The following is a 13905-nucleotide window of genomic DNA, read 5'->3' as shown; positions in this document are numbered from 1 at the left end:
CTCAACCTTTGGGTTTCTGCTTCAATAGAACTTCCTTCAGGACTCTCCTACGCCAGGCCAAAGTAGGTACGTACTATGTATATTTCTGTCCTTCCTCGTATGACCTCAACAATAGTGCTTACCACGCTCTATTACTCTGGTTCATTTATTGTCTGCTTCTTCCTCCCACTGGCAGACTATAAAGTCTGTGAGGGCAGGACCTGTGGTGTTTACTGGCTGCTGCATGATAAACACCTAACAGAAGGAATGCACACAGCAGGGATTTAATAAACAGTAATCGAATAAATTTACATGTGACAGGATCATGGCATTATGACTAACCTGAATTCCTTAAAACTAATTTTCTTTGCGGTTGTTGTGGTATCTACTTTATGAGGAATATTTTCAAAATTGACAGTGCAATATCTCATAATTATTGTTATTATAATCTAAATGTGACATGCTTCCAAATTTCTCAATTAGGAAATTCTTAATTCTGCAAAAACAAAAAGAAGGAAATCTCTGCCTGCTCTTTCCTGATTAGAGTAATGTGGTTTATATGTCATGATTGCCTTGGTTTTTCTTACCCATTGGCAGTGGGGAAAATGCAATGACCATGTGAGAGTTTTTAGAAATCAGCCATCAAATCTTACTCCATAGGATTGCTACTTTACAATAGTTTTTGGCCCTTTGAGAATGTTTGCTCACTTAAAAACTAAAGATTGTTACTAAATAACCATGCGAAGTAATGAAAGAAAAGCATTTGGAACCGTAATTGTCAGTGCAATGCATGTTTGCAAAGCAAAGACTTTTTCAGAAAATAAATGATAAAGCAATAGGCAAACCTTTGTCTGTAATTGTATCATAACATTTTTATGGTAGTATCTTCAGTATTAATATTCTATAATATGACCATAATCTGCAATGGGAATCTCAAGAAATGTTTAAATGTCTCTAAAAATGAACGTAAGAGAGAGATTACATTAGCAACTTCTTTGCAGATCTTCTGCATCCTTGAAATATGTTTTTAATATGTGAAATCAAGAAGGGTTTTCTCAATCCAAACTTCTGTTTATAGGAAGAAACGGTATTCACTTAGGAATCCACATACCTAAGCCCTAAGATATACGTCAGTTTTGTAAGTCTGAAGAATAACTAGACTTGTGTCATACGATTAATATTTTCTGGAATGTCATGACTATACCTGGCCCACTTTTGCTGCTTCTACTCTGCCCTTGAAATATCCTTCCAGTATACTGTGAGTTTCTAAACATACAATTATAGCTTTATGTTGTCCGTCTATCACTTTGAGGTTACGTTTACTCCACACAGACCTGTCTTAGTGCTTTTATGGTAAATAATTCACACTAGAAATGCTGCATCATGAAACTGAGGTTAGGCAAATTGTTATTTAAGCAAACACAATCGATCCCATATCATTTTAAATTTCCTGCCCTGTGATTTATCTTACAGCAAGGACAGGTGGGCCCAAGGTGGCAGCAAGGAGCTCTTGAGGAGAATGGCACACCTATCATCGTCGGCAGGCTTCTCTTCCCTCCCTAATTATTAATGAGGCTGCCCTGCCACACCACCCCTATGCCTCACAGCTCTACTCCTCTTCCCTCCCTTGCTACTTCCAGCCTTATCTTCTGCACGTTCATCTCCGATTTCCCCAAATCCAAGTGGAAATCCAAATTTCCTTTGGCCAAGAAAATCAATATCAAGTTACTTTTTTGGTATATAATTTTTAAAAAGAATCAAAGGCCCTCAAACGAATGGATTATTCTCGTATTTCCTTCTGAACTGGAAAGAGGGGGATGGCAACAACTATGAGAGTCAGATCTTCAGGATGCCTGTGGGGGACAGAGAGAAAGGGGTGCAAGTTCCTGGCAGAGAAGGGACATTGTACCTGACAGCTGCTCTTGATGGCTTAGCTGCCCAATGGGGAGCATCCCACTGAAAACTGGTTACAAAACCAGAGTTTCCCCCTTTCATCTTCGTCACACTCTCATTTCCTTTTTTGCTGCTATTAATTCATTGATTTGCTCTTGAAACACTTACTGGACAGTATACGACATAGGGGGCCACGCTCTAGGTACTTGGGCTACAAAAATAAACAAAATGAGATAGTCCCTACCCTCCATCTGATTGTATTCTAATGAGAGAATATATAAAATCAATGATTATAACTCAGTACAAGATCAATGATCGATGCTTAGAGCATTGGGGGAGCACAGGGACCCCTGACCCAGTGGGCCCGGGCCCCCTGGAGCAGACGCTCAGCACTGAAGCGTGGGTCCAGTGAAGGAATGGGACAGGTGGTGTGGGTAAGAACTCTCTCCCAGAGGACGAACAAGAGCAAAGGTATGGATGGGGAATTGGAAGCTTGCAGGATTGGGCAGTGGGAGGCAGAAACAACACCCATGGGAAAGGGAGAAGTAGAGCTGGTACGGTCGTCCTTCTGCTTGGCCATAGCTCTTCCTCCGCTGTCTAGACGAACCCACCGACCTGCACACACACAGGACCCAGGGAGCCAGCACCATCCTCGAGACCCTGCAGGATATGGTCACGTTTCTCACTTTTTTTTATCTAATCGGAACCACCTCTTCTGTTACTGCTCAGTTTCTTTATCTGCCAATGAGTAAAACAGCAAGCATCTTGCAGAACTATGCAGAATCGAGATAGGACACAGAAACTCTGCCTGACCTGTAAGGAGCAATTAAACACTGAAGCTATCACCAATACCGATTTAGAGCAAAACTTAGAACCAGAAAGATGTTATTTTTTTAAAAAGTGAAGAAGCAGCAGCAGCAGCCCCTGGGTGTGAGATGTAGTGAGGCAGAAGCAAGAGTGAAGGAAAATAAGGCTTCCTGGTGTGTTGGATCTGTGCCAAGAGCTCCACATATTTTGCCTCATTTAGGGGTGAGACGGGGATGACACATGGTAAGGAAAGAGTTCTACTCAAGCAGACTCAAAATCCCAGATCAAGGATGGGGGCACACCTGCCTTAAAGGAATTAAAAGTTGGATTGCCCAAGAAATAGATTAGATATTTTAGGTAAGAAAAGATGTGCATGGCAAATATACAATACATGACAGATCCATAATGTTAGCTGATGGGGAAAAAGGACAAGTTTCCAGAACGAGGAAAGTCACAGCCCCATGGTGTTGGACAAAATGGAGCTGCAGCGATCCCACCTGATAAGACACGGATGCGTTCTTATCCAAACGTTCACACAAGACTAACACGCTGAGCTGATAGCAGAGGGGAGGGACTAAAGAAGGATCTGAAAGAAATACTTAGATGTGACATCACAGCTGCCTTCAAATATTTGAAAGACGGTTGTGTAGAGAACATCTTAGACTCTTTGATGTGTCATTTTGGAAAGAGCCTCAGGATCCAGGATCTCAGGGGTTCACGTTTCAGGGAATGAGATTTCCACACACTGAAAGGCATCCCGTACGTTCTTGTTGATTTATTGACTGATTTACATCTTCAGAAAAGAACACCTCCAGTTTTCTCAGCCTTGAAGAAGGAAGGTTAAAGCCACTCACAGATCAGAGGGCGGCCATTGTTAGCAAGGACCCGCCTGAAGTGAGGCAGGTGAGGGCAGAGGACCAGGAGGGAGTCGGAAATAAGCAAAGTGGCACCCGTACACCCATACACCCAAACACGTAGCCCTGTAGAGTTCATATGGCTTCGTGGGAGGAGATATTCTTTTTTTTTTCTTTTTTTTTTTAAAGATTTTATTTATTTATTTGACAGAAAGAGAGAGAGATCACAAGTAGGCAGAGAGGCAGGCAGAGAGGCAGGCAGAGAGAGGAGGAAGCAGGCTCACCGCTGAGCAGAGAGCCCGATGCGGGGCTCGATCCCAGGACCCCAAGATCATGACCGGAGACGAAGGCAGAGGCTTAACCCACTGAGCCACCCAGGTGCCCCGGGAGTAGATATTCTTAAAGGCCAATATTTACCAAGTAAAACATACCACCAACCATTAGTGCTTTACTTAGAGTGAGTATGGCAGATTAATTATCCTCTCTCCCAGCACATGCTCCTAAATCTGTGGCTCTTAATCTCAGCTATTTCTCAGAATCTAATTAATCCAATTTCTCTACAAAGTTTTCCCTGCGCACTTACGAGGGAGGCCACGTGACACACTGCAGAGAACACAGGCTATGGAGTCCAGAAGCCCTCAGTTTGAATTCTGGCTCTGCCGCTGAGGGACCTCATTCATGCAAGACACTCTCCACCTCTGGTCCTCATGGCGCCCAATTAGTAACACGATAGTGAGTTTTTACAGACACGGGAGGAGTTAAGTGAAATAATATGAGTGAAGTGTTGGTGTACTTTACAAAAAAAAAAAGTTAACACCTCTCTTCTTAACATATTTATCCTTCGTCTTATCTAAAATTCCCTAACATAGGGGTGACTGGGTGGCTCAGTCGGTTAAGCGTCTGCCTTTGGCTAAGGACATGATCCCAGGATCCCGGGATTGAGTCCCTCATCGGGCTCCTCGCTCAGCGGGGAGCCTGCTTCTCCTTCTGCCTGCTCTGCCTGCCATTCCCCCTGCTTGTGCTCTCTCTCTCTGATAAATAAGTAAATAAAAACCGTTAAATAAATAAATAATAAAATAAAATTCCATAACATAGAAAGGGTAATAAATAATGAATAATGTATTAGTACTATTCCTCTGTGCTGGAGGGCATGGGGTAGGTGACAAGCTTTGGGGCAGGGAGGGTGTAGGGAGAGGACTGTAATGTACTCTCAAGTCCAGACCCAGCACTGCAGCCACAGTGCAGGTGGGGTGGGAATTTTCAGTGGGGAAGAGGCTCTTGAAGAAGAAAAAAAAAAAAAAAAAAAAGTACTGACAGAGACTGGCGGGTGACTGAAGATACACGTCATTGACAAGCCTTCCAACCAGCACAATTTTGCCCTATTACCCAGGATTTCAACCACACAGTGGAGAGTGCATATAAAGAATTAGTAGGGAATTAAGACAAAGACTGTAATAGGTAATTATCTGACACCAATAAGTTTCATACATGTCATAACTTCAAAGTTTCATCCATGTGATTGTGGATACTTTAGAGACAAGATGCAGTTCTGAGCAGTTCCTGTTACCTTGTAGTTGTGCATGACCCTGGGCAAGAATCATGACTCCTCTAGTAAGAATGACAACAGTAATACCAGCTGATCGTTAACGTGCACTCAGTGCGGGTCAGGCACTGTATTAACTCTACTGCCACAACAACGCTTTGAGATGGCAGACTGTCATATTCACAGTCAAGGACCCGGAGCCACAAACATGAGTAACTTGCCCATGGTCATGTAAGATCCTGCATTCATTCATATACTGAATAATATAAGAAACCCTCATGAAAAGTCTTTCTCGCAATAAAATGACACATTCTATTTGAAAAACACTATGTGAACTGAACATCCCTACATGACTGTCACGCCAAGAATCAAGATATCAACAAGGGGCTGGCCTAAGAGATTTTTATCCCCATGCAGTTTCTCTTCTGCATAGGTGCTACCTTCTGAATCTTCCCTCTTGCCTGTAGAATTCTGGCTTTTGGCAGTAGACCCTGAACGTGTTCGTTCTTCCAAGAAAGCAGACTCCATCCAATCTCGGTTGCCAGAGTTCTCTTTCAGCAACGCTTCCCATCCAGAGACTACAGATCATAAGTTAGTCTTAGACTGGAGTTGCCTTCCTTGCCCACAGTGCAGAGTGCCAGGCTCCATCATGAGCTGGCACGTGCCTAAGTGTCAGGGGACGGAACAAGCAATCTGCCTCAATTACCAGGAGCGGAAGGAAATAACACCCAAGGCTAATTGCACGTGTAATAACTGTGATTGGAAGGCATATGGATGATCCAGGGGCTTTTAGACTATTTTAGTTTAGAGAAAATTAGACCAATACCCTCATCCTTGCACAAATGACCAGGGAATTAAAACTCGGTCTGGATATTTTTCTGATTGTTGTGTTGAGGAGCAGTATGTCCTTGCAGGGAGTTGTCAGGGGAGAGAAGAAAAGAAGAAGGAGAATCAAGGCTCTTCCAGATGCCACCTCTTGGGGCCTCCAGGCTAGCTTCCATGAGAAAGCAGGAAGCAGGAAGTGACTTCAAAAATTACTCTTAAAAAAAGCACAGGGCTAGTTTCCTTTTATATATTTTGTCTCCCACTCCATAAATATTAACTCTTTCCTGCACTGTACTGTGTCAAATGTGAAAAATCAAGACTATCCATAGGGATCATTTGTATGAGGATGGACTCATCAGGGGACTTTGCAAATCTAGGGGTCTATCTCTAATTAACACCATTAATGATGAGTATGATTAATGATGGAGTCTTCTGGCTACATGTGTCATGAGATGAGTCAGCACTAGCACTAAAAAGAGAGGCTCGCTCTAAGCATCTATCTCACAATCATCAAGATGAGATGCCACTCAGGGAAATACAAATCAAAACCACAGTGAGATACCACCTCACACCAGTCAGAATGGCTAAAATTAACCAGTCAGGAAACAACAGGTGTTGGCAAGGATGCAGAGAAAGGGGAACCCTCCTACACTGTTGGTGGGAATGCAAGCTGGTGCAGCCACTCTGGAAAACAGCATGGAGGTTCCTCAAAAAGTTGACAATAGAGCTACCCTATGACCCAGCAATCATACTACTGGGTATTTACCCTAAAGATACAAATGTAGTGATCTAAAGGGGCACCTGCACCCCAATGTTTATAGCAGCAATGTCCACAACAGCCAAACTATGGAAAGAGCCTAGATGTCCATCAACAGATGAATGGATAAAGAAGATGTGATATGTATATACAATGGAATATTATGCAGCCATCAAAAATGAACTCTTGCCATTTGCAAGGACGTGGATAAAACTAGAGGGTATTAAGCTGAGTGAAATAAGTCAATCAGAGAAAGACAATTATCATATAATCTCTCTGATCTGAAGAATTTGAGAAACGAGACAGAGGATCATAGTAGAAGGGGGAGGGGAATGAAACCAGATGAAACCAGAGAGGGAGACAAACCATAAGAAACTCTTAATCTCAGGACACAGACTGAGAGTTGCTGGAGGGGAGGGGGAATAGAAGGGATAGGGAGGCTGGGTGATGGACATTGAGGACAGTATGTGCTGTGGTGAGTGCTGTGAATTGTATAAAACTGATGAATCACAGACCTGTATCCCCGAAACAAATAATATATTATATGTTAATTAAAAAAATAAAAAAGATGAGATGCCAAACTGCCAGGCCTGCATCTGTCTCTTGGTGTTCTTATCACACTCTACTGTTTTCTACATTGGGTCTCAGCATGGAGATCCTCCTATGTTCTAAGCACAGAAGAGCATCAGGATAAAGTACTATGAAGGTCTATCATAACCCCTTGGTCAATGGGCTTCTAAGCCCAGCTTCCTGTGCTCCTAGTGAGGCAAATCAGAACTCTAGATGCTCCTCCCTCTAGAGGGGGAGAAAGCAGCTGATCTGGGGGGTCTGCCCTCAGGGAAAAATGACTCTAACCATGAATGCTACAAATGAATGAAGCAAAGGAGATATTGTAAGGAAATAGCAACAACTTATTTAAGTCCTGTGAAACTAGACAGATCCAAAGGCCTAGGAAGTGCAGTGGCAGAAGGAATCATAAGTAGACAACAAACAACGAGTTCCCAAATAGAAGGAAAGATGGTGGAAAGTCAGGCAGCTCAGTGCTCAGATCCCAGTTCAGACGTGTGGCAGCCTGGGTGACTCACTTGCTCTCCTAGAGGCCATTTCCTCATCTTCACGATCAATGCTACCCTCACCCAGCCTCATCGTCATTGGCCTCATCCCTACCTCAGCACCCTTGGACAGGCAATGCACTTATATAAAAGAAAGGCACCTCCTTGGGGGAAGACAGCTTACAAAAGGCATAGCCCTTTAGGGGCAAGGCTTGAGCAGCAGACTGCCTCTTTGTAGGAATAAAATTATCCCCTGCGTCCAGCTTAATCCAGCCTGGAAAAGGCCACCAGCCCAGTGCTCAGAGCCTACAATGAATGGCAGCTCCCACTCACCTCCTCAGGGAAGCCCACAGGCTTCCTCAGGGAAGCCGTCCATCAGCACAGCCTGACCCACCCTGACTCACAGACTGGAACCAGGTCATGGGCTGGGAGAGCCCTCCCTAAGAGCATTTGAGCTCATCTGTAACAAGGAAAAAAAATGAATCCTTAATTAGAAAAGGAACCTAATGCTCCGTGGGGTCTGACCGCCAGTAGGCGCTCTACAAAGAGCATCCATTATCACCACAAATTTTTCCTTCATAGTTTCAAACTCAAAAGTTTCTTGCAATCAGTAATCTGCTTTAACACAGCACAGGAATCCAGAGCGGCCTTGAAATTTCACGAACACTGCCGCACAACCACCAGTGAGTCCAACAAACCACTTCTGTGGCATCTGTAGTGACATAATTGAAACCGGGTTTACATTTATTTAAATAGTATAGTTTTGAGGGAATGAAAATATTTTAGTAAGCGGCACAACACACGTTTGAGGAAAATTTACAGAGGTACCTACCCCCTGCCCCACAGATTTCCTCACTTACCTATAAGCACCGTTTTGGAAATGAAGAGAGAGAAAGAGGGGGGCTGGGGGAGTAAAGTTTCAGGTCTGCACAATGGCACCTTTAACAAACCTGCCAGCTAGTCAGGAACGAAATAGGCTGGTTTGAAAAACTCTTTACCACTGCCAGTTAATATTCACAGGGCTCTAGGGGAACAAGAACTTTCGATGACTCAATATTTATAAATGCTACTGTTGTCCCCCAGACATGCGTCTTAGATTCCTGAGGGATCTTGGGAGCTTTTGCTATAATGAGGGTGAAGGTATTTGAGTTTTAAATGGGGAGAGGAGTAGGTAGGAAAACAAAATTAAACACACATAAAGGAGCACTCGGTGGTCTTGAATTTGAACGTGACTTCAATGACTGGGAAATCTGACCTGTGTGGGTGATTATGTTTTAATTTACCAATGTCTTAAACAGAGAGAAAGCATTTTAAACTGCACAGCCCTGCTGGGGAAGACACTTTCTTTGTCTTTTTGTTTGAAATTTTGCTGCTTTGTGTCCACAGATGCCAAAAAAGGCTACCCTTCAAATGCAGGATATCAAACTAGCTGAGTTTGTGTTTACAACTCCAATGGTGTAATCGAAACTCCAAATGCTCAAGGAACAATAACATTAGTGAAATGAAGTCAACTCTAAATTAAAAGTCAGTGTTTCCATTACCCACTCTCAGAGTATTTTGGAGTTTATATAACTTGATCATTAAAAAAATGCTTGAGGCTGAAAACCTGTTTTGTGTCAATCTTGGACTAACCTAGTTTTGCAAAGCTCTGAAGTTTGTTTGCCCTTCCCTTTTATCCCTTTTCAAGAACGTATTACTTTTAAACACTACACATGAAACTGGACCAAAAAAATCGGTAACACCTGATGAGCCAATGCTGTTACACGCATCACTCGTTTTTCGAAGAAATTTACAATTTCTGTAAACTCACTTTCAAGGTGCCTGTGACAGAAAGAGTTACAAATTCCTTTTTCAAACTCGGTCTTTAGCACATCCCTTCTCTGTTGGTGACCTCATCAACAATATTGTAACTGCAAATTGGAATAGTAACTTTGGTAGGAGTAAATCTCTCTCTAGAACTTAACTTGGTAGAAATAAAGTTTACTATTATGATTTCCGTTATATTGGCCCTCTGTGGAAAAGAAAAGAGCTTTTATACAAGGACATCAAAAAAAAGGAAGGGAGGACAGTATGTGAGATCATTCTTCACTGACAGTAGACCGTAACTGTGCATGAATAAAGATATCTCGGAGAGAGACATGGAAATATCTGGGCATCTGGGAACCCAAATACTTAGGATATGAAGGTAGGAAAGGCAGAGCTAACTCCCCAAGATTGAGTTGTAAGGAATGCTTATGTCAAGAGGTCAGCTCTGTCTACGCTCAAGATGGCCTCCACATCTTCGCCACTGAAAAGTACAAACTTCTGCATGGCATTAGCATAGGACCCATCCAAAGGGTCCAGGTAATCTGGATCCTTGCCTGGGAAGAAGGAGACAAATGAAAACAAACTTGTGTGTGTGTGTGTGTGTGTGTGTGTGTGTGTGTGTGTAAGTCTGTATATCTTCCTGTTTGCATCTTATAGGGGAGGCCATACATAGAGTAAATATATCTATAAATGTGGAAAGGGGAATGTTTTAACATTTCAATTACATTTTTATTTTGACTTTTATAGAACTGTGGAAAATCATCCTTTTTAAAGTTTTATTTATTAAAGTCATCTCTACACCCTACTCAGGGCTTGAACTCCCAAGCCCAAGATCACATGCTCTTCCAACTCATCCACCAGGCACCCCAAAATTTATCATTTTGAATAAAAATTAGAAACACTTAGACTCTGGGTGAAAAGAAATGACAAACTGCACTTAATCTAGACACCCTCCAGTATAGTTGTTTCCACAATATCACTCAGCATCTAAATTCATTTGTAGACACAGGCAAGATATATATTTATAAACTCAAATTTTAAAAAACTGAATGAGTTGTACTCTATCTTGTGATTAAATACTTCCAGTGATAGATAAATCATTATCCATGAAATAGCCTTTTATTCAGACAACATTTTTGGTTAAAAAAATCTTTCCTTATTATTCTAGGAATGTCTTCTTAAGAAGTATCCAAAGGATTTGAGATTGAGAAGCACAAGGAAATACTGCTATAATATTTCTACTAAGTCTAAAAGGATCTGGACCCAGTCAAATGTAATAAATGTTTTTTTAATCATTAAGACATAACTAAAGTACTTATTATATAAACATTTTCTTTTATCTAGTTTTGAATAATGAAGTGACTTTCACCAAACAGCAAAGCCACATGTTAATGATGGAATATTACGCAGCCATGAAAAGGAAGGGAGTACTGAAGCACGCTACAACATGGATGAAACTTGAGAACATCATGCTCAGTGAAGGAAGCCAGATAGAGAAGGTTACATATTGTATAATTCTGTTTAGATGAAATGTCCAGAGCAGGTAAATCTAACAGAGGCAGAAAGTAAGCTAGTATTTGCCTAGGGTTGGGTGGAGAGGGAATGGAGAATTACTCTTCTGTGGGCAGGGGACCAATGGAAGTGTTCTGGAATCAGAGAGTGACAATGGTTCCACACTCTAAAAGCCACTCATTTGTATTCCTTACATCGGTGAATTTTATTGTATATGAATTATACGCCAACTTAAAAACAAGAACCATATCTTGAATCCTGGATTTTACAGCAAAACCATTTTGATATACATTATTATCCAATGGATTCTGAACTCAGTAAAATGGCCAAAATGAATACTAACTTTAGGTCTGTAAAAGGTAGCTTTCTAAAAGTTATATGCTGAAGGATACTGAATAATTTATAAATATGGATTTTACTAAAGGATCTCTCACTAGAGAGATTTATGTTAATAGTCTTTGATCCATGAAGAATTTTAATCATTTTTATTTTACAGGGAAGTGTGGGTTTACTTCCTATTATTTGTGCTTGCCTTTATGAAAGATCAGGAAATTTAAACCTCACAAATGGGTTTATTCAAAGAAAAGCTGACAATTTAAAACTTATTATAATCCATTTCAAATATGTCAGGGTTTCTTTAGATTTAACTTAAAACATGAGGGTTGTATTCCATCCACTTGAAATGCTTCTTCTTTTTTCAAATGACAATCACACATCCTAGAAAAACTGAAGGCGAATTTATCCAGTAACAGGTTAATTTTGGAAACATGATGCTGCCTAGATAAAGAATATAGATGTTGACATTTTCAGATCATAACTTCAAAATATGATGCATATGAGACATACTATTTCTGTATGAGTAGCAGTAAAAAACTCTCAATTAAAAAAGAAACTACAGGGGCGCTTGGGTGGCTCAGTGTGTTAAGCCATTGCCTTCGGCTCAGGTCGTGATCCCAGGATCCTAGGATCGAGTCCCGCATTGGGTTCTCGGCTTTGGCAGAGATGCACATTATTATCCAATGGATTCTGCTTCCTCCCCTCCTCCTCTGCCTGCCTCTCTGCCTACTTGCGCTCTCTGTCTGTCAAATGAATAAATAAAATCTTAAAAATAAATAAATAAATAAATAAATAAATAAATGAAACTACATTGGGGCACCTGGGTGGTTCAGTGGGTTAAGGCTTTGTCTTCAGCTCAGGTCATGATCCTAGGGTTCTGGGATCGAGCCCCACGCCAGGCCCTCTGCTCAGCAGGGAGCCTACTTCCCCCCTCTCTCTGCCTGCCTCTCTGCCTACTTGTGATCTCGCTTTCTCTCTGTCAAATAAATAAATAAAATCTTAAATAAATAAACAAATAAATAAATAAAAAAGAAACTACGTGTCATTGTATTTTTTTCCCATAAAGGCACATGAAAACTTCCATTATGCTATAGAATAGGACTGAGGTCACAGTCATATAATGCTAACCAATTTTTGTACTCATATTAATCATGTTAGAAATTGTACATATCTTGCCTCAGTAGCTGTACTGTATGCTCCAGGGATTAGTATAAATCTTGTTTTTTTTTTTTTATTAGACTAAGCCAAGTAATAATGTCTTGCCTACAAATAGAGGCCTCATATCTAATTTTTGTTGAAAATTCATTCATTAAGTTGCTTGTATTACCCAATTTTCCATGACAGTTGCTTTCTATGCGTTTACAGTACAGGATCACCGAATGACCAGAAATGACCATGAATTCTACCATGTAATTGCTGTATAGATTGTTATGAGTATTATGACACATAGTTTTATTCATCCATAATATGAAGGGAAAAAATCACCGTAACACTCACAGTTGTAACCAGGTCCAATACGGTGTTGAGCTTCCAGGCTAGCCAACGTGATGTGGAAGATGATATGCAGCAACAGGAAGGAAAGACTGGTGAAGCACAGAGACTTTAATAGCCGGCCCGTATGTCCTAGATGGGAAGAAGCATGGAGAAGTAAGGGAGTTTCAAAGGCAACAGACTTAATCTGACATCTGGAGCATTCCATCTGGATCCCATTTCTGCCTCATCTATTATAAGACACACTTGGAAGTGTATCAGGTGTAACAATACTCAATTATTAGTCCAAAGTTAAAGCTATCTTATTCTCTTTATAAAATTATACTACTAATATTGATTAAAAATTCAGGCACCTGGGTGGCTCACTCAGTTAAGTATCTGCCTTTGGCTCAGGTCATGATCCCAGGGTCCTGGGATTGAGTGCTGCATGGGGTTCCCTGCTCAGCGTGGGGAGTCTGAGTCTCCCACTGCCCCTCCCCCCAGCTCGTGCACGCACTCTCTCTCTCTAAAATAAACACATAAATAAATAATATTGATTAAAAATTCAATGTAAAAGAAAAATGCTTTCCTACTTATTAGATGACAAATTACCACAAAATGGACCCACAAATAGCCCCTGGCCCAGAAAATTTTATAATAGTTCTGCCAAAGTTGAAGGAACAAACAACCCCTATCTTATAAAAGTAGTTGCAGAGAGTAGGGAAAGAAGGGACATTTCCTAAAATATTTTACAAAGTTAGAGTAACTTGAAGTTTAAAGTAAAATAAGGCTAGAAAATAAAAAGAGGAATTATAAGCCTGTTTTACTTATGAACAGAGACATACTTTATCAAAAAAGATATTTGCTAACCAACTGAACAAGCATAGTAAGAATATAACACATCATAATAAGCTAGATTGAAAAGAGCAGAATCAGACCTCTACATACAGAGAACAAACTAGTGGGTGTCAGGGGGGAATGGGTGGAGGGATGGGCAAAATGGGTGAAAGGGGGTGAGAGACATAGGCTTCTAGTTATGGAACAAATAAGTCATGGGAATAAAAGGTATAG

The 13905-nt window shown here is 41.0% G+C and overlaps 1 protein-coding gene across 1 annotated transcript in view; it reads right to left on the bottom strand.

Annotated features, from left to right (window-relative positions):
- LOC111142520 (piezo type mechanosensitive ion channel component 2) overlaps nt 1–13905 on the bottom strand; it is a 462751-nt gene that overhangs the window by 276470 nt on the left and 172376 nt on the right. The window contains exon 3 of the mRNA XM_022495760.1: nt 12862–12987. Within this exon, the coding sequence (XP_022351468.1) occupies nt 12862–12987 (126 nt within the window). The remainder of the gene's footprint in view (nt 1–12861; nt 12988–13905) is intronic.

Source organism: Enhydra lutris, unplaced genomic scaffold (genome assembly GCF_002288905.1).
Source record: "Enhydra lutris kenyoni isolate GAN:26980312 unplaced genomic scaffold, ASM228890v2 scaffoldscaffold8, whole genome shotgun sequence".
Classification (NCBI taxonomy): Eukaryota; Metazoa; Chordata; class Mammalia; order Carnivora; family Mustelidae; genus Enhydra; species Enhydra lutris.
This window is presented reverse-complemented; position numbering and strand designations above follow the sequence as displayed.